A 27,825-nucleotide genomic window follows, 5' to 3' on the forward strand; every position below is an offset into this window, starting at 1 on the left:
CTCCCAATCCCTGTATTTCCTGGCCATGGATACATCTTTGACTACACACACACACACACACACACACACACACACACACACACACACACACACATACATACGTATACCACAAATGATTGCAGCTATTCTAATGAAAACATCCTATATCTGTTCCTACACTGCTGTTTTGATTTGCATTTCCCTGTTGATAAGTTATGGAGAGCATTTTTATATACCTATTGGCCATTTGTTCTTATGCTACTGTTTTCAATTCTCTACAGAGTCCCTAATATGAAACCACCGGAGAATATGTTAGCCCCATCTTTGACATTTTTTGAGGTGGGGACATACCCAGTGTGCTCAGGGTTCTCTCTTGCCTGGTGCTCAGGGATCACTCCAAGAAGGGTTGGGGTACTATATGTGATGTGAAGAAAAAAACTAGGTTTGTGTTCCTACAAGGCAAGCGCCTTACCCACTGTGTTATCTCTCTGGACCCCCAAGCATTGACTATTTTAAGGAAGCTTTATAATGTTTTCCAAAATGGCTGTGTGACTAACATTCACACCACCAGTGCACAAGACTTTTTTTTCTCCATGCCCTCTTGGACACTTGCTACTACTGCTTCTGAAGTAAGTCAGTTCACTGGTAGGAAGGGAATCTCACTAACTTTTATTTTCATTTCCTTGATGATTAGTAAGTAAACTTGTCTTTCCTTTGCATACCACCATCTATACGTCTTTGTAAGAGAACTGTAGCACTGTAGCACTGTCATCCCATTGTTCATCGATTTGCTCGAGCGGGCACTAGTAACGTCTCCATTGTGAGACTTGTTATTGTTTTTGGCATCTCAAATACGCCACAGGTAGCTTGCCAGGTCCTGCCGTGTGGGCGGGATACTCTCGGTAGCTTGCCAGGCTCTCTGAGAGGGACGGAGGAAATGAACCCGGGTCGGCCACGTGCAAGGCACATGTCCTACTCACTGTGCTATTGCTCCAGCCCCATAAGAGAACTATGTATTCAAATTTTCTGCCCATTTGATTTGAATTGGGTTGGTTTTTACTGTTTAGCTGAATGAGTTCTTTAAGTATAACTTGGGTATTAACCATTTATGAACTATAAGGTATGCAAATTCCTTCTCCCACTTAGTAGGGTGATGTCTTTTCATTCTGTTTATATCCTTTTGCCTCATAAGAGCTTTTCAATTTCACTATAGCACCAATTATCTCTTGTCTCATATCCTCTACTCTTGAGGCTGAGGTCCCAAATATACTTCTCATGCTAACCAAATAGAAATTATTGTTTGGCTTCACTTTGCATCAAGGTCTTTAGTTCATTTGAATTTATTTGGTTTTTCATCACATTAAGGTCTTCATTTTGTATATAAAGTTATATGCTGCAATTTTTACATAACTGTTCAGCTTTCCTAACAAATGTTTTGAACAGAAACAACTTTATCCACTGCATGGTCTCATTTCTCACCTGATCCTTTGCCATAAATTAAATGTCAGTAACTGGGTGGATTTATTTATAGTTTTTTAGTTCTACTCCACTGAACCCTGTGCCTGTTCTATTATAATGCCACACAGCTTTGATTACTGCCACTTTGTCATATAGCTTGGAATAAAGTAACACCGATGACTCCATTTTCCTTCTTTTTCCTCACAAGTCTACTTGAGAGGTGGGAGGGCATTCCCCCGGGGAAGGACAGAAAGTCTGCAAGAGCCAGAGCCTCTACCGGCATTGTCTTCAACAGCTTGTGACCACCAAGTGAGAAAGTCACTGGTTAAGGGACAGGTCTTGGAACACTGTATGACTGGAACCCAACCATGTCCCACCACCAAAGTCCCCAGTTTTTTTTCCCCTCCTGCCCCCTGTCTCCCTCTATGGCCTATGGTAGGTATTTCTTTCCCTCCCCCTCTCATTTTCTTTCTCTCCCTCCCTCTCTTTCCTTCCCTCTCTTCCTCCCTTCCTCCCTCCCCCCTGCTTTCTGTCTCCCCCCTTGCTCACTCGCTCACTCTCCCCCCCAGCTTTTGGGGCATTATAGTTTGCAATACAGATACTGAAAGGTTATCATGTATATATCCTTTACCTATTTTCAATATTCAGAGTGATCATTCCCAGCTATTATTGTCATACTGGTCCCTTCTCTATCCTGACTGCCCTTCACCCATTACACACTTATGGCAAGCTTCCAAGCACTGAACAGTCCTCCTGGCCCCTGTTTTTCCTGGACTAGGATATTAGTCTCGTACTATTTTTTTTTATATCCCACAAATGAATATAGTCAAACCCAATCATGATCAATTGTATAACTGTGTATTGATTCAATTAAAAAACAAATTAATCCAAAAATAAAAAAGAAAGCAAGCCATTCATTTGAGCAGGATGGACTAAGACTGGGTAGCCGACCTGTCTGAGGGCCACTGCAGCCAGGAGCAAACCTCCAGGTGCGCAGAAACACAACCAAAATGGATCAAAACTCTCTGAAACAATCAGAAGCTGCTGACTGAGGAAGAACACCCTAGATCTTAGAGGGGGAAAGATCTCTTCTTAGAGAGATGAAGTGAGTCCACTCAAACAGCGACCCCTCCCCCCCATTCACTGTGCAATGCCCTGGGGAAGGGAGCCACTGTGTCCAGATGGAAGTCCAGAAAATAACCAAGAAAGTAAGAGTAACAATCTATAGTGATGCCTGCCCCGAGCTGAAAAAAGCAGCATGTAGCTCACTGAAGATCTCTGGACCAGCACTGAGCCTATTCCACCTGGGCATCTCAGATAAAGCAGGTGTGCCCTCTCGGCCCACCCCGATGAAACCCTGATGTCCATGAGCTTCCAGAAGCAAAACCCAGGTACGCAGGTTCAAGGACTAAGACTCCAGGCTACATGGCAGCAGCAGAGACAGGAGGGCCCTTCCTGTCTCCCCACCCGGTTGGGGTCCTGGCTGTCACACCCACAATCAGCCTCCGGGCAGCATCTCAGAGCATCAACGGCCTTGATCCAGAGACTCACAAATGAATCTCAAAATGAACTGGCTCCCTACAGAGATGTCTCTGGACCCCAACCATTTACAATTTTAGAATTCCAGAAGCTCACAGCCATTTTGATATGCATAAAAAGCAATAGAAATTAAATTATCTAGCATCTGCCTCTGGCAGGCAGGCTTGAAGGGTGGTGGGAAAATTCAAAATAATGGTGGTGGGAAGGTGTAATGATGGTGGGATTGGTGTTGAAATATTGAATGTAATCAATTAATGTGAACAAGCTTATGAAAATAAATTTTTTTAAATATGAGCATGTGTCTTCTAGAAGGGACAGGAAGAGAGGGAAGGTAGTTGATTAAGGCAAAAACTTAGATAAACCTACAAGAGTTACTAAGGTGACATGTAGAGCTCAGAGCAATGATTAAAAGAAAGGAACTAGAATTGGGAATAACTGAATCCTGGGGACAATTCCTTATGGACACTGAAAAAAATGTTTCTTCCCTAACCATCAAATACCTTTCAATTTAATCCACACTAAATTCAAGTGCCTACTAATCTGTCTCATCCACCACACTGCAACTGCAGCTCCATAAACGCAACCACACGCTAATTCGATTCACTCACTGCAAGCCCTGTGTGTGTGGGTCAAATCACTGGGAGGAAAAGGAAAAAACAAAATCAAAAAAAACAAAAACAAAGGCCTCCCGGAACTTGTAGGCTAGTGAATTTACCAGCCAGTTGGGAGTTGGGAAATGGGCAAACAAAAAAAGTACAAAATATGACTCTCATTTCTATCTGCCTCTCAGGACTGAGCAGGTGAGAATGGCACTTTGCTGTGTTCAAACACTGTATTCCTGGGTGGACATAAACTTGAACCCAATCTTAAATAGTTCTACAGCTGCCTCTAGCTCCTGGGCCACAGTAAAGCATAAATAAGGACATAAAGTCCGAATCAATCACAAGAGGGACAGACTTCGATTAGTGGGTCGGGAGTGAATACACTCAACACTGGAAAGCAAACGGTGGGAGATGCCGGAGGAATTCGGCCTTATTACAAGTCCAAACGCATCAATTGTTCGTGCTCCCTGCATGTCACTTTTTTGATAAGCTCCATTATCAGAAGGTGAGCTGTGCACAAATAAACCAAGTTTTACGCCAACACAGAGTTCTGAGTCCAGAACTTTCTATAGCCTCCCAGGCAACGGGAGTTATACGTGATCATAAATTTCTACCAGGCTGCTGAGACAGAATTACACAATTCCTCTGGAAGCAAAAAAAAAAAAAAAATAGATGTAGTTGGTTTGTGTGAGAAAGGCTTCTCTTTAACCACAAGGTGCTTATGTCACACACCCGGGGTTTCCCCTCCCCATAGCTCCTACAAGGCGGGAGACCAGGAAGACTCAGGACCTGCTCCCAGGAAGTCCGGCACTGCCCCGCCCTGTCGTCTGTGACATGCTGAGACTTGATGCACTTGGAGAAATACAGGATGATATGCCTGTCAGAGCTGCTAAACTCAAATATAATGGAAAAGAAACTGTAACTCTAAACTTGCAAAACTTTTAATATTCTTTTAAAAGAAAATCACAGTCATGTGGGGCTGGGAATACAACTTAGCAGTACACATATGAGGTTCTGGGTTTGATCCCAAGAATTGGGGAGAGGGGGTATCCTGGGAACTGTGCTGGATCAACAAGCACTGAAGAAGCAAGAAGCATAGCCCAGAGATATGTGACCCTTCAAATACCTTCTTCCATAAAGTTTATGCTGTTGGCAACCTACACATGGAGTTTTAAGAAGGGACATAAAGTTGGGAAAATATCAACACGTGGGGCAACTGCTTACTGTATTCAAAATTACAGTATAGGATCAACTGAAGCTTTAAGGCATTCATAAACTCAAACCAATTGTTACCATATTTTTTCTTTCTCTTTTTCTTTCTTTTTTTTTTTTTTCATTGTGGAGCCTCACCTAGTAGTGCTTAGGGCTCAGGGTCCTAAATCAATACTCTGGGGACCATATGCGGTGCAGGAGATATAGAACTGGAGTCAGCCATGTGGAAGGCAAGTCTTCCCTGCTCCACTAATCTCTCCGGCCTTCATAATATTTTCCCTTTCTTAAAAAGAAAAAAAAAACTCTTCCAATATTTGATTGCTCTTTTCATCGCAGAAAAGGATTCCATTGCAGCAAAACGGGAAGCCAGAGTGAGCAGGCACTTACGGGAGCAGGTGGCCGTCTGCCACTCCAGACACTGCCCATAGGGGAAGGAGATGATGTAGGCGTTGGAGTCGACGCAGCGCCGCGTGCTGCTACACCACATGCACTCCATGCCGTTGCTCGTGCAGTTGGAGCACGACGTCCGCAGGGAGCACGGCTTCTTGCAGGGACGCGCGTTCTGATTCGGACTCACTGGAAAACAACACACAGACACCCGTCTCTCCTCTGCGCAGGGGCACGGGAAGGCACAGCAAAGCCAGCTCCTTTGATTGGCTCTTTAGCTACTGTCCCAGCGGGGCACGAAAGTGACAGCATTAAAGACATGGCCAATGAAAATGAAAGTGGTGACACTTGTTAAATTTGTCACCCGATTTGCACGTTGTCGCTGGGAATGGTCACAAAGTACACCGAGTTGTAGAATTTAAAAAGATTATCGGGGCTGGGGGAGTAGTTCAGGGTGGAGAGTGCATGCTTTGCATCTAAGAGGCCCCGGGTTTGATTCCCAGCACCCTATAACGAAAATTATACACTGAAATGCAATGTATGAATTGATATTTCTATCTGCTGATGAAAAACAATAGACATAGTCATTATTTCATGTCCCAGCTGCAACTCTGTCCATAACCATGTTGGACCTTATCGAAATAAATTTGATCAGAGCGCATGTCTCTGATATAAACAAAGAGAATTACCAAATGACCTCTACATAAAATCCAATATTTGTCACATCTATTGGAAAGATATTGGCATAAAAATCAGCATCCCAATAAGATGGTAGAATCTACATCATGCACATAGAACCTCCCCCACCCCCTTTGAAAGAAAAATATGGAAAGAGAGGAAATGGAAATGCTACATTTTCTTTTTTTTTCCCCTCCTTTTCGGATCACACCCAGCGATGTTCAGGGGTTACTCCTGGCTGTGCATGCAGGAATTCCTCCTGGCAGTGCTGGGGGACCATATGGGATGCCCGGGATCGAACCGGGTCAGCCAGGTGCAAGGCAAACGCCCAACCCGCTGTACTATCGCTCCAGCCCCAAGGAAATACTACATTTCTAAGATCCCCGTTGATCGACCACTTACCCACAGGCTTTTCACAGACGAGGCCATCTGCCATGGACGTACAAGGATTGGCTTTGAGCCCCGCCACGGCGGCCCGTTCCAGGTACGCGCAGAAGCCAGAGTCATTGGGCTCTCCAGGCAGCCACTGCAGCGAGGTGTTGGTGAACGGAGACATGTCCTCCCAGCCCCAGTAGGAAATGTTGATCTTGCGCAGGCCTACCCACGGCGAGACTTTCTGCACACACAGAGAAAGGGGCAGTCAGAACCGTCAGGCAGGGGGCACGCGTGACCCGCTCCTGAGCAAAAAAAGTCACTATCCTGACAAATGACATTGGAGGACTGTAGAGCGCATCCGTGGCTAACAAATTCTGGGGGCAGATCAAAACCGTCCCAGAACACTTTGGAGAATGTTATAAAGTTGAAAGCTATTTTTAAATATGAATGTATAAAATAACGGATGGGTGCTAATACATTTAAATTCTAGACAGAAAAAAAAATCTTGCTTAACGCATTAAGATGCTCGAAGTAGATTGACCTCAAACACAGACAAGTTAGCAGGTCACCATTTTTCCAGACTGCCCCAAATGGAAAGGTTATTGCTGTATTTTTTCCTTATGCCTTGCCAATACTATTTTTGAATTTTCTGTGAAGAGCGATGATATTTACAAGTAAAAACATAATTTCAAAATGTAGTGCATGTGTTTAACTACATGAGTTAGACCAATGATTTGGCCCTTATGGATCTCAGAATTCTCTGCAAAATACAATATAAATGTCTAACATAGTATGTACCTTATGAGACAAGATTAAAAACTTTAGCACATTACTATTACTGCTGGGTCTAATATAATTTTCAAAGAAATAGTCAAATTAAAAATATATCTCCATTATCTGTAGTAAAATTATATCACTGTGAGCTAACATCTCTATGTATGGGTGTGTATATTTGTCACTAGGCTGAGTATAGGACCAAGTCGAGATTTTTGAATCTCATAGTTTCTTATGACTTCTGTCAACTTAAAAGCATCAGTCCATTAAACCATGTAGAAATTAATATGCAAAAAAGTCTGCAAAACAAAACATCCTTTAAACATCTTTAAGTAGATAGATGATCTGAAATTCCAGATTTTCAGTCATTTCGTTTTTAGGCTATGGCAATCATGTAATCCTTAACTTCTGTAGGAGTAAGTCTCCTAAATCCAGCTTCATTCCAGATCCCAACGGCTACGTGACCTTCTGTCATTTGCCCTGCAAAGCTTTCTTTTAGGGGTAAGATGACTGTAAGAAGTGACAGATCTTCATAATATCTTTTTTTCAAGGAAACGTTCTCCCAATCACATAATTCTTTTCCATGGCAGTTGCTTTCCATGCAAAGTGCGCTCTGGCGGGAATCTGAATGAATCAACAGGGTCGCCCCCCCGTTCCAGCCCCAGAGAAGAAACTCCAAACGGACGCATGCCACCTGACTGGGTAGATTCTTGCACCACCAAGGTGGTGCATGAAGCCCCTGCAGTCGGTCCCTGCCACTACACATCAAGCCTGTATCCTTGGCGGTTGGTTCCACTTTGCACACGCTTCACTCATCACACACGGTGGATTTTGTTTCTTCTCTAGTTGCCAATTCAACACCCTTTGCTGCTTTAATTCTCACAGAAGAGGCTCCTCCAGCCACGGCAGCCACGGCATATTTATTGGACACATGCACCAGGTGGGCTGAGCGCAGTCGGGGAGTAGCTGCCGCCACGCTCCACCCACCATCTTCACGCAGCAAGCCAGGCCCACGGACCCAAGCATGCTGCAGCCCAGACCGGGGCATCGTTAATGTTTAGCCTCATCACTTACTTTTGATCTAGACTAAGGGTTTTTTTGGGGTTGTTTTTTTTTTTGCTTTTTTTTTTGGGTAACGCCCAACAATGCACAGGGGTTACTCCTGGCTCTGCGCTAAGGATTTACGCCTGGCAGTGCACATGGGACCATATGGGATGCTGGGAATCAAACCCGGGTCGACCCCGTGCAAGGCAAACGCCCTACCTACTGTGCTTTCGCTCCAGCCCCCTATACTGAGTTTTTGCTTTGTTTTCTAAACAAGTTTTTCAAAATTCTGAGATGACAGCTTATGTATTTCAAGCAAGTACGTGAACTAAAAATACATTTGAAAAACTAGATTACTGAATTGTTTTGAGTCTCCTAGTGAATCTATTAACATGTGACCATATTTTAATAACCCAAGAATAGAAACTACTGTAAATTCTCCTTAGATATGTCCTATAATTTGGTATTCGATATAATTGTTCGGAAGGTTATAATTTCCTATGAAAATATTTTCCTAAGATTCCCTAGAAAATGAATGTTCTTCCAAGTGCTATGTATTTTAGCACCTTCTATACAGTTTAAAATATAGTCTTTAATCCTACCAACTTTTATTATAATGTTTCAAGTAAATCTCTACCAATAAAACAGGATAAAGTTAGTTAAAATCATAAATTACTCTCTCTTTCACTCATGCACATATATAAACAATGGTTAGTCTACAGATTTAATTATAAGGGACATCTCAAATTAAAATCAAAATAAATCCTTACATTTTATGCACATGTACTAGGTCTACATGAAATAATGCAAGATAATGTAAAATAAAGTAAGACAAGATAATGACATACTCTATAAAAAATAAGATTTAAGTAAATTACAAAATGTACATGTAGCATAATCCAAAATTAGTTCTCATTTGAAACCTGTTCTATTTTTGCATACTACTGTATTTAAAAACAGAATTTGTTATTACTAATAATTATGAAATTACTGACACATTTCCATTACATGAGTAAACACAGCTGTTACCTGTTGTGTATACTTTTGTATTTCATCCAGAACAAATTCGACTTCTTTTGAGGTTGTTAATGAAGCAAGATTTCCACTAAGATTATAGCAATAAAGTTTGGCATTATCATAGCTTTCTCTACTGGAATTGAGCCTGAGACATGCATCACCGATATGATTCCATCCTTCTCCACAAAGATGAGCTGTTCGAAAGAAAATCATATTCTTATTTTTCAATTACTACAAAGCATGCTCGTTTTTCAGTAATTTTAAAATTATAAACATAACTTTCATATTTGTTTTAGAAATTTCAGCAATGGAAAAAAGAAATTTCAACAATAAAAAGATAAATATTTTAAATACTCCAAAAACGTCTTTGTAATTTTGAGAATAACAACAGGAGATTGTAATTTTTTTTCATAATCAGTGATGGTTGGAGTTGCATCCATTGGTGCCTGGGGACAATTCAGGCTCAGGAGCCTCGTAGGTGGTACTTGGGTAATGCCTGGAATCAGGGACTGAACCTCAGTTTCCATAAGCAGTGACCACTTTTCCATCCTTTGCACTATATTCCAAGTCCCTTTGATGTAATTCTTAAACATAAAATGTCACTGCTCTATAACAACTATTAAAACGTGCTGATTTCATCTACACAATGAAATATTATGCAACTGTTAGGAAAAATGAAGTTATGAAATTTGCCTGTAAATTGGACAAAGAGAGTATCATGCTGGGTGAAATGAATAAGGAGAGGGACAGATATAGAATGACTGCATTCATTTGTAGTATATTAAAAAATATATATGTATTTATATATATACAGTAGAAGACGAATGTCCATAGCCAGGGAAAACAGGGGATAGCAGAACTGGTCAATGGTTGGAATCAATTACAAGTGTGTGTGAGTTGAGGTTAGGTTAAGAGAGTGGAGAGACCAGTATGACAATAATAGCTGGGAATGATTGCGCTGGACAAGATCTGAGTGTTTAAAGTAGGTGAAGAGATATTCTGGATAACCTTTCAGTATCAATATTGCAAACCGCAATGCCCAAAAGGGGTGGGGAGAGGAGAGAGAGACAGAAGAGAGAGAGAGAGAGAGAGAGAGAGAGAGAGAGAGAGAGAGAAACAGAGTAAGAGAGAGAGAGAGAGAGAGAGAGAGGGAAACAGAGACAGAGACAGAGACAGAGAGACAGAGAGAAAAGTGCCTGCCATAGAGGCAGGCTTGGAAGTGAGGGTGAGGGGTGATTGGAGGAAACCCAGGGACACTGGTGCTGGGAAATAAATATACACTGGTGTAGGGATGGGTGTTGAAATACTGTAAGACAGAAATCCAATCATGAACAGCTTTGTAAGATTGTAAGAGTCTATCTTACAATATTTCAATTAAAAAGTTAAAAGAAGAAAAGAAAGAAATGTGGTAATGGAATAATAAAAAAAAATGTCTAATAAAAAATAAAAACCACCAATTTTCTCAAAGCAAAAGATACCACTGACCAAGCCAAAATACACCCTAGAATTGGGTCTGGGTGGAGGGTCGTTGATCTTTGCCAGAGGATTTTGTTAGTAGATTTCTGTGTCAGTCAAGTGTTCTGGTATTTGAAATCTAAACAAATAAATCTCATTTTCTCTATCTCCAAAGATCTAATGTACAAAATGTTAGAAATCTCAATAGAAAAATAGCACATAACAAAAGCAATTTAAAAATTATTCCTTTAACTGCAGTTATTTATCCCTCAAGTTGACTGTCCTTAGCCCAGATGTACTCTATTGGTGCAATTAATACCTTTGATTATTTCATTATACCTGTAGAGAGGACCTGTATGTTTAGTAAAGAAGTGAAAGTCACTGCTTTCTAATATTTGTTTGTACATAATGACTCAGGTTTTCCTAATAATATAAACATAAAAATGTTTGATAATATTAGTTTATCCACAGAGTCCAACTTATAATTAAATGTTTCTAATATAAATTTATAAAGTTATAAATTATAAAGTTATCTGACATTCATTAACCATGATTTATCAGCACACTAACATAAAGTTATATTACATTCAGACCATATTATAGTAAATATTATTTTTATTTTATATCACTATTATTTCTCCAAACTGCCACCAGTAATGAAATTTCCTTCTTACAAAAACAGTTTTCTTTCAAATATATAAATTACTTTAGTTAAATCTTATTTTAATCCAGGATGTACTTTTTCTAAACAGATTTTTAAATATTGTTACTGATCCACTGTTAATTTTAGGGTTGACTCGTAGAAATGGGTACTATTCTGAAGGAAGTTTCAACTCACAATTGCTTCTTAAATCCTGCCTACAAAATTAGTAGTCTCTAATTTTCAAAAGGTAAACACACACGCATACTATCACTATTTAAGCGCTTTAAAAATCCATATTAAAAAAACTTAATCTTAAACATTACAAAACCCTAAAGACAATCTAATGTTTACCTTATTACATGTACTTGTAATAAAAATATAAATCCTGTGATGCAATTTTCCAAACGTTTTAGAATTACTAAGGGCTCAGAATTTTCTCTATAGAAATAATTAAAAAAACAAAACGAATTCCTGGTATATAAAAAGCAAAATACTAAACAGAGACAGGAGTTAAATTTATGTCTACCATTTACAAGATCTGTAGTTTCAAGGAAGTCACTTAATGAGGTGCCTCAGTTTATCTGCATAACAAGAAAAATGAAAGTGGCCAGGGAAATACAATACTTTTTCCTTTTCTTCTTTTATATTTAAAACAAAAAGTACTTAGGGTTTAATAAGAATGTTTAGTGTGAAAAAATAATTACTTATTAAAGTGGGTTTTTGTCTGGCCTAATACTAGAACATATTAGGTTCTAGTAAAGTCACATAATATAAATGTCCCAATTATAATAAAAAAAACATTTAGTAAAATGCACTTCAGTTTTAAAACAAAGGGCACTTAAAAAATAAAATAAACATGTAAAAATGTTAACATTTACAAAATCTGACAATTATTAACCTGAGTGCTATTTTTCTATTTTTAAGAGAGAAGTATCTCTGATCCCAAGAATTCTGATAAAATCCACTTGATGTCTAAATCCAGGAATAAAACCAAGATTTATTTCAAAGTTAAAAATCCTTGAAAATGTTAAGAGTGGGAGCTGGAGTGACAGCACAGTGGGTAGGGCATCTGCCTTGCACGTGGCCGACCCAGGTTCGATTCCCAGCATCTCATATAGTCCCCCAGCACCGCCAGGAGTAATTCCTGAGTGCAGAGCCAGGAGTAACCCTGTGCATCCCCGGGTGTGACCCGAAAAGCAAAAAAATATAAAAAGAAAATGTTAAGAGAATTAGAAGAAAATATACCTTAAAAATTCCCCTTTGGCTACTTCTATAAAGACTATTATTATTATTGTTGTTGTTGTTGTTGTTATTGTTATTATTATTATTATTGTTATTATTATTATAGCAATAGTTTACAAGAGTGTAAATGTTTGCAAGTTTTAGGGATACAATATTGTCATATCAAACCCACCAAAGTACCAATGTTTGTCCTCCACTGTCCAAAAGATCCCTCTTGTCTACACCCATCCCACAGTAATTTCAATTCTGCTTTTAGAGCATAAGTTGTTTCTGTTGGACAGTGCAAATTGCCTTGTTTTGTTTCTTATGTAACACATCATAGGTGGGATTTTTCTTTCTCCTTCTGACTTATCTGACGTAACATGACACCCCCTAATTCTACTCATGTATCAGCAAAACACAACATTTTCTCTATTCTTAGAGCTGAGTAGTATTTCATTATGTACATCTCCTATTATTTATTTTCCCCACTTTTCTGATAGGCACCTGAGTTGTTTTTAGATCTTGACTGCTACAAATAGTACTGCAATGAACATAGAGGTGGTTCCGTATCCTTTTTTTTTTTAATTTATTGAATCACTGTGAGATAGTTACAAGTTAAATACCCATCTGATAAGGGTTTAATATCCAGGACATACAAGACACTAGTAGAATTGTATAAGAAAAAAACCTCCAACCCCATCAAAAAATGGGGAGAAGAAATGAACAGAAGTTTTCTCAAAAAAGAAATAGAAATGGCCAAAAGGCACATGAAAAAATGCTCCACATCACTAGTCATCAGGGAGATGCAAATCAAAACAACAATGAGATATCATCTCACACCACAGAGACTGGCACACGCTCAAAAGAACAAAAGCAACCAGTGCTGGCGTGGATGTGGGGGAAAAGGGACGCTCTATCCCGTATCCTTTTTCATTAGTCCTTTGGTATTGATGAGATAAATACTCATGAGTGAACTGATAGGTCATATGGTAATTTTATTTTTAATTTTTTGAGATGTTGCCAACTTCTGATACCAACTTCTCTTATGGAAACATTACTACTGTTATTACTATAATAGTATTGTGTGCTTGCTACTGGTTTAATTTTATAAAATGTACTGCTCTTAATGCTCTTGATACTGTTTGATACCGTTTACTGTAATGACACTTGTTGAGACTCTAATAAATCTCAGTTGCCAAGTTGCAACTCTTACCTGGTAGAGCCTGGCATTCCTGCTGCCTCTGATCCCACTGGCAGTTCAAGTTTAGGGAGCAGCTTTTACAGCTGGTAAGTTTGTTGCAAATCTGCTCATTTCTCACATGACACTTGGTGTAGTTTTTCACAGACTGGAAAATTGAGAGGAGGCACGTTATTTTGCACTTTTGGCGGCAATGTGGCTCCAACTTCACCACATAAAATTCACCAGGTGAATTGTTATTCTTAACCCCCAGTCCAATTCTGACCCAATCAGATTCTCTCAATCATTTCTTTAAAGTGTAGCTCTTGAAGTTGGAATATGTGGCTATTGGGATGGGAGCAGGGGGGGTTAGGGGGTGGCAAATTACAAAACAGACACTCAAGTAACCTTTTGTTCTAAATCAGATAACAAGTTTCTATTTCAAGAAATAAAGTCATTTCTCTTAAGATTATATAAAAGAATTCTAGCTAATGAAAATATTCTGCAAGATCTCTGAAAATGAAGAGACAAGTAGCATATATTAAAATGATGCTTAAGCAAAATACAATACAATCGACAGAGACACGTTTTTCTCTCAGTTGCTCACAGAGATTTGACTTTCAGGGATGCTGCACAATGCCTTTATGTTAACTGATGCTTTTCCCTGTATCTGTCACATTTCCTGCATCAAGCCTCCAAGGAAACTGCAAAAGCTATGTTCTGATCAATCTTATCACACAATATCATTAAAATTCAACTAATTCCAGCACAAAGAGGCTAAACATTAAAGATTGAAAAATTTAAAACAGACAGCCAACAGAGAAGCTTGTGTGCAGGCCCCAATATGTCACAAGATTTGCTACTTCACATGATTCTTATCAGTATCTATGACAAAAGCTAACTCCTAAAAGTCAGCTCTGATATTCCTAGGGCTGTCTCAGGGAGAAAAAAAAGAATGTCATACTCCAAGCCCCCCAGTCCCATCTTCTTTTGCCCTACCTGCTGTGCTATCGCTCCAGTCCTTCAAACAGTATAAATTCTAGTATTATTCAATATAACCATTAGAGTATATTTCCAAATATTTAGCACCTAAAGGAAAATATATTTACTTAACTCTACTGATGGACTGGAGCGATAGCACAGCAGGTAGGGTGTTTGCCTTGTACACGGCCGACCCAGGTTTGATTCCTCCATTCCTCTCGGAGAGCCAGGCAAGCTACCGAGAGTATCCTGCCCGCATGGCAGAGCCTGGCAAGCTACCCGTGGCGTATTCGATATACCAAAAACAGTAACAAGAAGTTTGGGATGACAGTGCTACAATGCCACAATTATTTACTGATATTGATAAGAGATGAAATTAATTTCAGTCACACAAAGGACGAATGTAATCAAGAAAGTGTTATTCTTAAACACGGATGGCATTTTTTTAGCCTAATCAAGCAGATGTATAATAGTAAGCTGATTGTAAATGGAAACACCACTGATGGTCATTCTGAAATATAGATATATCATCATTATCATCATCATCATCATCATCATCATCATCATCATCATCATCATCATCATCATCATCATCATCATCCCGTTGATTGTTGAATTTCTTGAGCGGTCTCAGTAACCTCTCCACTCATCCTAGCCCTGAGATTTTAGAAGCATCTCTCTACTCATCCTTCCCAATGATGCTGCATTCGAGGCTCTTTCAGGGTCAGGGAAATGCGACCCAGCTTGTTATAGATATTTAGATATATATTTATATATAAACATATGTTTATGTATAAATTATATATAACACATGTAAATTACATATAATTTAGGATTTTTTAAATATAATATTTTTTAAATAAGCAGGTTATTTGAGCACCTAAAACATACAACCTGCAGCAAAGAGGATTAAGCATAGAAATGGGACAGCAATGGACACCATTCACACTAAATCCTCAGATTTGGAGTATCTATACCAAACATTCTGGTAAAACTCTTTAAATGATACAGTATATCAAGATCTAAAGTACAGATGGGTAGTACTAATACATCATTTTCAAAATCATAGCATATAGCAAAGTTTACTTCCTAAAAAGAATACTTGATTTAAGTGTAACTTAACAATTATTCAGAACGTGTTTTCACTCAGTATAAGTGTCTAAACACAAATTCACAACTCCACTCAAAGTTTTAAATAAAAATCTATTTGCAATTTGTTTTTATTAATGAAATGTTTCATAACAGTTCAGGTATGCAACCTTATGTTTATTCAATATTATGATCATTACTGAAAATCCAGTTTCCATACAACAATACACAACTATGATTTGCCTATTTTACACTCCCATCCCGTTTTCCTCATAACCAGAACCTAAAGTTTGCTTTGTTTCATTTCTTTTCTTTCTCTTCTACATTAAGTGAAACCATATTTCATCTTTTTCCATCCGATTTCTTTCACTTAGCACGATTCCCTCAAGGCCTAGATGTGCTGTGCAAATGTAAGAATTTCATTTTTGGACCTGCAGAATATCCTATATGCAAACATATACCACATCTATCTCTACTCATATATTAATGGGAACTTAGGTTGTTTTCACAGTTTGGCCTTTATCATATTCAACAGTGAAAAACTGAATGCCCTTTGTGCTACAACCAGGAATAAGTCAGAATATGCTCACTCTCACCATTATTAATCAACATAGTATAGGTACTAAATAAAACATTTAGGCCAGAAAAAAATAAGTCAAAGGTATTAAAAGTAGAAAATAAGTAAAACTGTCATAAGTTATAGATGATGTGATATCATACATAGGACACTCACTAAAATACTAGAATAAATGAATACTGTAAAGGTGTTGACTACAAAAGTAAATATAAAAAAGCCCACTATGTTTCAACATAAACAATTATGGGGTGGGGGGGAGTCCGTGGGACACCAGCAGAGAGAAGCAGACACTCTGCTGAAGATGTGGTGCTGGAACATTTCCTGCATGGAACCCTACTCTTGACAGTAGAGTGCCTAGAAGTAAAAAAAATTTTTTTTTTCATTTCTGAGACCAGGGCATGAATCATTTATTCATTCAACTAACATCCATTGAGCTTCAGTGTGTAAGATGTTGTACTGGGGGAGGGTGTTCATTCATCATCCCCATTAGATTCTTTGAGCTGCCTGATTCAGAATTACATGGAGGTTCACTGCATCACTGTCATCCCATTGTTCATCGATTTGCTCGAGCGGGCACCAGTAACGTCTCCATTCATCCTAGCCCTGAGATTTTTTTTTTAGTTTATTTTTAATTAGAGAGTCATCGTGAGGGTACAGTTACAGATCCATACATATTTGTGCTCATGTTTCCCCCATACAAAGTTTGAGAACCCCTCCCTTCACCAGTGCCCATTCTCCACCACCAGTAAACCCAACATCCCTCCCCCCCTCCCCAGTCTCGTCTCCCCCAACCCCACCCTGCCACTATGGCAGGGAATTCCCTTTTGTTCTCTCTCTCTGACTAGGTGTTGTGGTTTGCAATAAAGGTGTTGGTAAAAAATATTTTTTTAACAATTCCATTTATAATTGCATCAAAAGGAACCAGATAACATATCTAAATTTAGTCCATGATAATTTTAAAAACCTGTGCTAAAGGCCAATTGTAAGATAAGATAAAATATAAAACATTTTTTGGAAAAAACTGAAGACACAAAGAAATGAAAAAACATTTCATGCTCATGGAACAGAAGAAATAACAATGTCAAAATGGGCTTCTCGACTTGAAGCAAAATACAGATTCAGCATAATCCATATCAAAATTCCGATGGTTTTCTTCACAGGAATAGAACAAAAAAAGTCCTAACGTATGCATGTAGCCACAAAAAACTTTGCGTTACAGTGAAAAATAGATAAATTTAAAAAGTCAAACTAAAATAAAACCAACAATCATAAAAGGAAACCGGCTGCCTACAAAGGTGCTCAGAGGACCAAGTGGCATCAGTGATGTGACCAGGATAAGCCTCATACAAGGGCTGCCCTCAACTATCCCACAGGCATCAAAAATTTTTAATTTATTTTTGCCAAACTTCCTTTTATTTGCTTGTTATGACTTCCTGGAATCTGTAAAGATAATCTTTAATGACAAAATAAAATTTTTAATTAAGAAATAGCATGGGCTGGAGCGACAGCACAGTGGTAGGGCATTCGCCTTTCACGCGGCCGACCCGTGTTCGATTCTTCCGCCCCTCTCGGAGAGCCCTGCAAGCTACCAAGAGTATCGAGCCCGCACAGCAGAGCCTGGCAAGCTCCCCGTGGCGTACTGGATATGCCAAAAACAGTAATAATAAGTCTCTCAATGAGAGACATTACTGGTGCCCACTCGAACAAATCGATGAGCAATGGGGATGACAGTGACAGTGAAAAAATAGCATATATTTAATAGAAAATAAACACACACATTATTTATTTAAGATGTAATCCAATTAGCAAATTTTAAATTCTAATGAATATTAATTACTTTAAACTTCCCTTTCCATTGATTTATCTCCTTTTTAAAGCAGAGAACTTTTTCGTTTGAGTGGGGCGAAGCAGGGGTGATCTGGGCTTATTCCTGGCTGTGTGCTTGGGGTTCAGTCCTGCAGTGCTCGGGGGACAATATGCAGTGCCAGGGATCAAACTGTGGTCAACAGCATGCAAGGCAAGTGCCCTTACTTCTGTGTTATCTTTCCGGCTACAAAGATTATGGAGATTTTTTTTTTTTTTGGTTTTTGGGTCACATCCAGCGATGCACAGGGGTTACTCCTTTACTTCTGACTCATGCACTCAGGAATTACTCTTGGCGGTGCTCAGGATACCAGATGGGATGCTGGGATTCGAACCTGGGTTGGCCGCGTGCAAGGCAAACGCCCTACCCGCTGCGCTATTGCTCTATGTACCCTAGAGAGGTACTTTTATAATGAAGAATTAAAAGGTTAAAATTTGCTGTTCATAATCTGTTCTCAGTTACCACAGTGTTAATTTTATAAATTCTTTAGCCTCAATTAGTGTCTTTCAACCTCATTATTGAGATTTTGAGGAAGATAATTTATTATTATTATTATTATTATTATTATTATTATTATTATTATTATTACTATTATTATCGCTGGAGCGATAGCACAGAGGTAGGGCATTTGACTTTCATGCAAATGACCCGTGTTCAATTCCTCCACCCCTCTCGGAGAGCCCGGCAAGCTACCGAGAGTATTGCGCCCGCACGGCAGAGCCTGGCAAGCTACCCGTGGTGTAGTGGATATGCCAAAAACAGTAACAATAAGTCTCACAGTGAGAGATGTTACTGGTGCCCGCTCGAACAAATCAATGAGCAACGGGATGACAGTGACAGTGACTTTTCAGGGACTGTTACTGGTGCTGTGCCCAGGAGTGACCCCTTGCAGTATTCATGGAACCATTTGCAGTACTGGGAATTCAAACTAGGATCACAAACAAGCAAGTCACATACAAGGCAAGTGCCTTCTCTCCTCGGGTGGGCTCAGGGGACCACATGGGATGCCAGGGACTGAACCTGGGTCAGTGTGTACAAGGCAAGCACCCTATCTGCTGTACTATCTCTCCAGCCCCAATAAGTATTATTTTGGTGGGGGGAAGGCTGTTCATCGATTACAGGATGTTTAACAGCATCATGGACCTGTATCTACTAGAGATGTCAGTAGCAGCCTCACTATTGTGACAATAAAAAATGTCTACCCACATCACCCATTGTTACTTGAAGGAAAAAACGTGTCTCCAGCTGAGAACCACCGGTCTAAAGTCAGACAGATAAAATGGAAACTATCACCATCAACACCTCAGGTTCAACATAAAAATTTACAAACTTATCGAGCATGTAAACAAGCATTAGTCCACGTTACTGTAAGTGTATGTCTCACAATCACTTCGTGGAAAGAATTTCAGTTCTTACCTGTACCAGTACTGTCTGTCAATATAAAAGACACTGTCCACCGCCATAACTACCTTTTAAAATGCATCTTATGCATTGTGTTTTATGCATTAATTTTTATGCATTAGTCCTTTAAGGAATTTTCTGTCCTCAATGAAAGCAAGTAAAAGTTACTGCATCTGAAAATAGAACCTAAGGCCTGAGAGACAGCCTGATAGTCTGAGTGCAGGCTTTCCTTACAGGAGGCCTGGATTCAATCCCCATCACGGCCTGCCTTCCACACTGTGTGACCCCAAAACATGCACTGTAGCACTGGCGTCCCGTTGTTCATCGATTGTTGTTACTGTTACTGCTTTTGTCATATCAAATACGCCACAGGTAGTTTGCCAGGCTCTGCCGTGCGGGCGGGATACTCTCAGTAGCTTGCCAGGCTAAGAGGGATGGAGGAATCAAACCCGGGTGGGCCGCATGCAAGGCAAACGCCCTCCCCACTGTGCTATCGCTCCAGCCAAAACATATTTTTTTTAAAAAGTAGACTCTAAAGAAACAAATCTGAGTTCCAAATAACAGAGTAAGTTTATAATAAACTGAGAACGGAATGATTGCTTTTTGTTTGTTTCCAGATGCCTTGTGCATCAGATGCTGTATCGTACAGTGCTACTTAACAGAAAGATAATGACTCGAAAGCAGCAATTTCACGCTCCCACCCCTGGCCCACATACTAACCATACTACAGTTACTACTTGCTGAAATGCATTTCTTGTCATCACACCATTGGCACCCGTTTGTGTTGGCAGTGCAGCTGGCACAGTCTGCATACCTGTAACATCTGTCATCGGAGGCAGCTGTAATACAGATGGGAGATAGAACACATCAGGACGGAAAGGAGAATGACACCCTTCTGAACTCACACACTGTCACATCTGTCCTAAGAATCGCTAAGACATTTTTAGACCGCACATATGACCAACAATATCAAATTCTGTTTTTTGGTATAAAGTCAACTTTTTAGTTCAATGACTTTTATAAAGTTTTAAATCACTCCTACCTCCCTGTTATTTATCCAATGTGCCAGACTCCAATGGCCATCTTAAATTTACACATTATGGAGGAAAATAAATAAATATATATGTATACACACATATATATGCACATTAAGTATTCTACTGAGTAAAATGTTACTGTACGTCTAAAATAAAATATTGTTAGAAATATTACCATTCTTCAAATGTATATAGAAATATCTATGCTATAGATTATCCAAACTTAAAAAGTGTACACTAGCTGTACCAGTAATAAATGAAATCAACCTATTTAAATAAAATTAAACAGATGTTATTCATTAATGTTTACTGGTATTTTCATAAGATTAACTTATTTGTTCAATACTTTGTGAGAAAAAAATAAAATAAGACCTTATTCATCAAATTTCTAGAAAATATTTTAACTTTATGGTCTGGCTTGGCAATAATTCAGAAAAGAAAAAACACCAAATGCAGAATAAATTATATTACTTTATTTCTTTGAAGCACACAGTATTTCTTAGAAAATATGTGTATGAAAGCAATTTTATTTAAAGAGCAAAACAATTCATACATATAAGCATATTACATAAAAAAATCAATTTATATAAAATTTTAAAAGAAAACTAAAAATAGCAATAAAAATATCAAATTATTGAGTGCTGCCAAATTAAAAAATTAGAATTCCTAATTAGAGGCTTATGAATTTTTAATTTCTGAAAGCTCCTAAGTTGATTCTTAGTAACATAATGCAATTCTATTTCTAGCCAAATGTGGAGGCTGGGAAACACTTTACCTGTTTTTGGAGGGCACTTTGCTTTAATAATATTATTAGTATTCCCAGATTCCCAAGATTCACAGTGGTTTTTATTCCAAATACACTTTATCCCTGGACCAGCATTTTTACAAAGTTCTTCATCCTTGAAAGCTTTGCAATTTGGAGGCTTGTATACAAGAATATCATTAAGAAGTACACTAGAAAATCCTCCAAATATATACATGGACCTATTAAAAATAAGATAAGAGTCTTAAAAAACACTATTAAGTTTCTCTGTAATAAAAAATTAATGCATTTACATTATTTTAATATACATGCATTTCATGTATACACTTTACAATATTTCTAATGCACTATATAATATGAAAGCATGAGATAAACTACTATAAGATCATCTAAATAAAATGTTATCCAGATAAAATATGAAATAGTCTACAATACAAAAACAGTAAGAAAACATCGCCTTCAAAACATGTCTGTTGCTAATGCAAGAAAGAAGAAACAATAATTAAACATCTCATTCCTTTGATAGGCAAAACAAACGCCATTTTATAAAGGTAGAAAACAATCTTTTAAAACAGAATATATGTGGATAACAAGCTAAACTCAAGACATCCAACTAGAAATTATAATTTCAATAACTATTTCTGGAATGAAATTGTAGTTTCCAAATAACAATACACTGAATGCAAAAATAGTGTCTACAGTGTCTTACTATTCTCTTACAAAATAAAATACTAAAAGTAAAAATAATTTTCAAACTTCAAAATTTTAATTTGAAAACAAAACTGATTTTTTAATTAATACTACCAGAGTAAAGAGTTTGACATGTCCCCAAAACAGTGTGAATTTTATTTCTGTATGATGGCATTTTTCCTCAATTTTTATTGAGGCACAATGATTGACAATACTATAAATTATAGTTTCATTACATAATGTGTTAGTAAATAGAAGAGATCAGAAAATGCTTGAGAAATATAGCTTATTTTTTAAAAACAAAATAAAATTAAACCAGTATTGATCAAAAACGCCTAGTCTTCATGGTTCCAAGCTGAATTTAATTTATCATTATTCTGATATTGATATCTGTTTTGCAGTTTTATTGTGGTTGACGTGTACCTGCTTGAACCAAACTGGAGAATTTTTACATTATGACAATGTGGTGGTAATATGCTGAAATCATCAAACTGTCACTATGAATTACCAATTTTAAGCTAGTGAATAAACTAACATTTGTCTACTGTTACTTCTGTCCATATCAGCAAGAGTTTGCCAAAAAACTGAAAAAGCCAGACTACCATTTTAAAAAAGGAAAATAATGGTACCGGGTTCAGATAGGTATCCCAATGAATATACAGATATTAATGCCTAGGGAGATAAGAGATTTGTCAAAATCAAACACTGAAGGTAACTGACAGAACCTCCATCAGAATCCCACAAATCTCGATTTTTTTTATCTCCTTGATCCATACACAGGGAGAGACTTCCCATCATTATATGACTTTTTTTTTTTGAAGTAATCTATTCATTATCTGGCTTCCGCTGAATAAAGGCAAGATAACTTTTAAAAATCTGAAGTTTTAACCTTAACCTTTTTTTCTTGGGACCGTTCCTTGACCTTTAAATATGTCTGAAGAGGGGCTGGAGAGAGAGTACAGTGGGGAAAGTCCTTGCTCTGCATGCTGCCTACCCAGGTTCAATTCCCATCGTCCCATCTGGTCCCCTTCACATTGCCAGGAGAGATCCCTGAGCACAGAGTTGGGAGTAAGTCAGATCACTGCTGGGTATGGCCCCAAAACGGGAAAAAAATGTTTAAAGCAAAAGAGAATAAAGGATATGATTACGAATTCTAATGAATTCCTTGGCAGAATATGGAGAGATAATAGAAGTTCAATGTCATTAGTGCAAATATTAATTTTTCAAAAGAACAAGTATGAGAGCATGTGACTGATAAATGTATGTCTTTTACCCATTAATGACAACTGCAGAGTGGCCAAATCTGTTGACATCTCTATGAAGATTTGGTTTGGGTAATATTTTCCATTCATCACAAGCTAGAAAGAAGAAAATAGCAAAAGATTAAAATGAAAGAACATAGCATACTATGAAACAATCAACGATCAAAATTACTTAAGGAAGGCTTCCTTCAATTTCCCTTGACCTAATATCATTACTTAACTAACATTAGCCACAGGTTGAAAAATAGCTTTCAGCCTAAAGTGCTCACAAAAATTTTTAATTATCTAAGAATACTGGAAAAAATATTAAGTGCACTTTAAAATAAAGATAATTTCAATGACATATCACTGAAACAAAAGTCATATAGCAAGTGTTATGAGTGTCAATAATATGCAAAAATATTAGAAAGTTAAATCACTACACCAAAATCTACATGCATGAATACGAAATTAAATGTAATTTATGCTCTTCAGTGAAATACATAAAAGTCATGAAAATAAAATTTACTTCAGTGAAATTTCAAGTAGTCTTAATTTTATGCAAAACAGATCAACTTTACTTGCAACAGAAAAACTTTATAAATGAAAGGAAAACTAATTCACGAGCTATTTAAAGAGGATGGAAAAAGAAACGGTTAAAGAAAATGCATATCCGTTCAATAGAACTTAGAATTGACACGCTCGCAGATTTCAGGTGTCAAATCATTCCATATTTAGTGACAAGGATATTTTCAAGACACTGTTCAAATTGGTGGGGGGAGGATGCCAAGGAACACCAAGGCCACACCCATCAATGGCTGGAGTGTCCAAGGTGCCATGCAGAGACGTTCCTGAACCTTATGGTGTTGGGGCTGGAACCCGGGAGAGGCTCACGCACACAGGTACCTTAATCCCAGTACTATTTCCCGCTCCCCAAACATCGCCTTCTTAAGCATGCTGTATCTAAGGGAAGATATTCACTAAAATCACACCAGGACAAGTATTCTAAAGTTAATTGATTTTAGCTTTAGGGAGCTTAAAAGTTCTTTTCAGAAAAAAAAAAGTAATAACCTAAACTAGTTACTAGCGAAGATTATAATAATTATTTTCTGTTTAGGTAATTATGACAGCAGTGTCAGTAATGAAACAATAAACTTGGTTGTAATTACCTCTAGTAGTGAAAACTCATAGAAATTACCAAATCCAAAATCACAACTTATAAAATAAAAGTGGAAGACTGTGAACAATAAGATATATCTTGAGCTGCATGTCCTAAAATAATATGCCAAAGAAGTTGGAGAGATAATACAGGTGACAAGGTGCTTCCCTTGCAACCAGCTGACCCTGGCTTGATCCCCAGCACTGCAGATGGTGCTTTGACTCATATAGTGACATCAGGGAACACTCCTGAGCAGAGCCAGGAATATCCCCTGAGTACCACCAGGGGTTAGTATGAACAATACCAATACTGCGAGTGGTTATAAGGAACACAAATCCCCCCACAAAACAATATCGCCTATTTGCAATCTCTCTCTCTTTAAATTGCCTATTAATTACTCTCAAAATAGTGGACAAAGGTATAGAAGCCAAACCTGATACAACCCAGAGTGTAAAACCAATGCTCTGAAGATCACATTTCAGAAAACAATTTTATCAAAGCCAATGCATGGGTATGCCAATTTCACATGTTAAGAACTGATTTAAGAAAGTTCATTTTCTGTACGTATTTGAAGAGAAAACACATTTCCAAAGTGCTTTCAGCTCCTTAAAATGGTCTTCAGAAAAATCCAGTATAGCTATTGGCGTAAGTCTCGCCCGGTGTAACGGGTGAAGAATTAGCCGTTCAAGCAGAGTAATGGATTGAGGTCTACTGGATTATTTTTGTTTTTCTATAAACCATGCTTATGAATAGTTGCTTATAAAAACAGATTGAAAAGATTGAGCATTCCTATTTGGAAAGAAGATTACCTGTAGGGGACAGAGGCTCTGGAAAGAAAAAAAAAAAGAGCTTGAAAATATTGGAGATAGCTAATGAGTTAAGGCACACAGATTTCAACTGTGACATCCAATATCCCTCCGAACAGACACATTCCCATTTGGATACTCACTTATAAATCGTGTATTGGAGGGCAAGGGAAATAGTAAAGGGGTGAGGGATGCACCTGACAAGGATTTGACCCCCAGAACCACTTGGTTAAGTGCTACCTGTGTAGGTCTGGGATGCCAGACCATAACTAGCATGGCCTAGTGAACCCCAGAAGTTGCTGTGTACAACTTCATTCCTGAAGGAGCAATATTTGAGAGGCCAAAACCAGAAAAAGAAAGGTGTATTGACTGTCTATTTCAACAACAGAATTCAAGCGATTCAAGAATGTTTCAGGGAAATGAAGCTGGTGAGAGTCAGGGGAAAGAACAGACTCTCAGCCATCAGTTGATTCTAACATTTCCAACTACGAAATGTCCTTCTTGGTCACGCTGGGAAATCTGGAGTGTGGATAAGAATGTGACACCCACAATCTCACCCTACCTGGGATTAAAGAGGGAGAAATGATGCGGCCTAAGGCTCCAGAATAGAGCAGGCAGAAAGAGGAGAGAGCGTCAAGGTGAAAAATTGTAGAAAATGGTGAGGAAAACCCAGCAAGCAGTGAGTCAGGAAAGAAAGCTCAGAGGACAAAGACCACCATTAACTCAGAATCCAGCTTTTTGGAGATTCTTCTAACTCTACCTGCCTTCGAGGGGAAAGACAAAGTTTTTATTTTTTTTTTTTTGCTTTTTGGGTCACACCTGGCAATGCACAGGGGTCACTCCTGGCTCTGCACTCAGGAATTACTCCTGGCAGTGCTCAGGGGACCATATGGGATGCTGGGAATCGAACCTGGGTCAGCCACGTACGTGCAAGGCAAATGCCCTACCCACTGTGCTATCGATCCAGCCGCAAAAGACAAAGTTTTTCAGCAACACAGAATTATCTAAAGAATGGCATTACAAATAACCTCTACACCACTGTCCAGGGAAAGGAGCTGGGCCACACCCAGGAGGCAGGCTTGCTCCCAGTTTTGCGCTCAGGGGTCACTCCTGCCAGTGCTCAGGGGACCAGGAGGTGGTGCTGGGGATTGAGCCAGGGTCAGCCACATGCAAGAGAAGTGCCTTCCCCCCTACTCTGTCTTTTTTCTCTGGCCCCATACTCTTTTCTTTTTTCTTTTAAGTGACAGAATTTTATGGTACAACTCTAACACAAAATCATATATATTGCTTACACATGGGCTGGAGCAATAGCACTTCAGGTAGGGCATTTGCTATGCACACGGCTAACCCGGGTTCAATTCCTCCGCCCCTCTCCGAGAACCCAGCAAGCTACCGAGAGTATCCCACCCGCACAGCAGAGCCTGGCAAGCTACCTGTGGCATATTCCATATGCCAAAAACAGTAACAGCATGTCTCAAAATGGAGACGTTACTAGTGTCCGCTCGAGCAAATCGATGAGCAACAGGATGACAGTGATACCACTGCCCAGACACTTCAAACTCAGTACTACATCCTGTTTATTACATCTTAAAGATGGAAAATATTATAGATACAAAGAGGGTCCCTTGTGACATCTTGAAGATGGAAAATATTATGGACATTAAGAGGTTCCCATAACTAACTTTCTGTATTTTCCTTCTTTGGACACAACCCACAACCACTAACACTTATTTTCAAATCAATGTCTCTAGCTTTATACTATGTCTGTATGTCATGAGAGTGATTACTATAAATAGGCATCAGACCATGTGAATCCTTCTGCAACTTGTTTATTTTGTTCAGCCCATTGAATACTTCTTGCCACTTAAACCAATTACAGATACATGCACCACACAACGTGCACCCATGACTGCTCTCTTTTCCCCAAGCTTTCTTCATCATGCAAAACTGAAACGCTGCACCCAACACAGTGACTGTCAGCTGTCCTCTCCCCCCAGCCCTGACAACCTGTTCTTTTGTTTCTGTAAAACTGACTGTTTTGAGCAATGCACAGAAACGGACTCATGCTGTATCTGTTTTTCTGTGATTGGTGTACTTCCCTCAGCAAGTCTTCAGAGTTCATCGGTGTTACTGCATGCAGGCATTAGAATTTCTTTCTTTTTTTTTTGAATTAATAAAAGAATTTATTTTTTATTTTTTTATTTTTTTTCAGGTCCCAAAGGTTGATTTATTTTTTTAATTTTTTTTAATTTAATAGTTTATTTTTAATTAGTGAGTCAACGTGAGGGTACAGTTACAGATTTATACATTTTTGTGCTCATGTTTCTCCCTTACAAAGTTTGATAACCCATCCCTTCACCAGTGCCCATTCTCCACCACCAGTAAACCCAACATCCCTCTCCCCCCTCCCCAGTCCTGTCTCCCCCCACCCCACACTGCCACTATGGCAGGGTATTCCCTTTTGTTCTCTCTCTCTGATTAGGTGTTGTGGTTTGCAATAAAGGTGTTGAGTGGCCATTGTGTTCAGTCTCTAGACTATATTGGGCCCGCATCATCTTTCCCCCACATGACCTCCAATCACATTTTACTTGGTGTTCCCTATTTCTTTTCTAATGATTATGAAGAGAACACTAGTCTACTGTAAGACACAGGT

The 27,825-nt window shown here is 38.6% G+C and overlaps 1 protein-coding gene and 1 pseudogene across 1 annotated transcript in view; both read right to left on the reverse strand.

Annotated features, from left to right (window-relative positions):
* ATRNL1 (attractin like 1) overlaps nt 1-27,825 on the reverse strand; it is a 749,151-nt gene that overhangs the window by 579,514 nt on the left and 141,812 nt on the right. The window contains exons 11-17 of the mRNA XM_055118743.1: nt 23,240-23,324; nt 21,289-21,497; nt 20,197-20,315; nt 13,601-13,733; nt 9,078-9,259; nt 6,258-6,471; nt 5,178-5,366 (exon numbers count right to left, since the gene is read on the reverse strand). Of these exons, the coding sequence (XP_054974718.1) occupies nt 5,178-5,366; nt 6,258-6,471; nt 9,078-9,259; nt 13,601-13,733; nt 20,197-20,315; nt 21,289-21,497; nt 23,240-23,324 (1,131 nt within the window). The remainder of the gene's footprint in view (nt 1-5,177; nt 5,367-6,257; nt 6,472-9,077; nt 9,260-13,600; nt 13,734-20,196; nt 20,316-21,288; nt 21,498-23,239; nt 23,325-27,825) is intronic.
* Nucleotides 7,381-8,052, reverse strand: LOC129399319 (proteasome subunit alpha type-2-like; annotated as a pseudogene).

The sequence above is a fragment of the Sorex araneus genome, chromosome 11 (genome assembly GCF_027595985.1).
Source record: "Sorex araneus isolate mSorAra2 chromosome 11, mSorAra2.pri, whole genome shotgun sequence".
Lineage (NCBI taxonomy): Eukaryota > Metazoa > Chordata > Mammalia > Eulipotyphla > Soricidae > Sorex > Sorex araneus.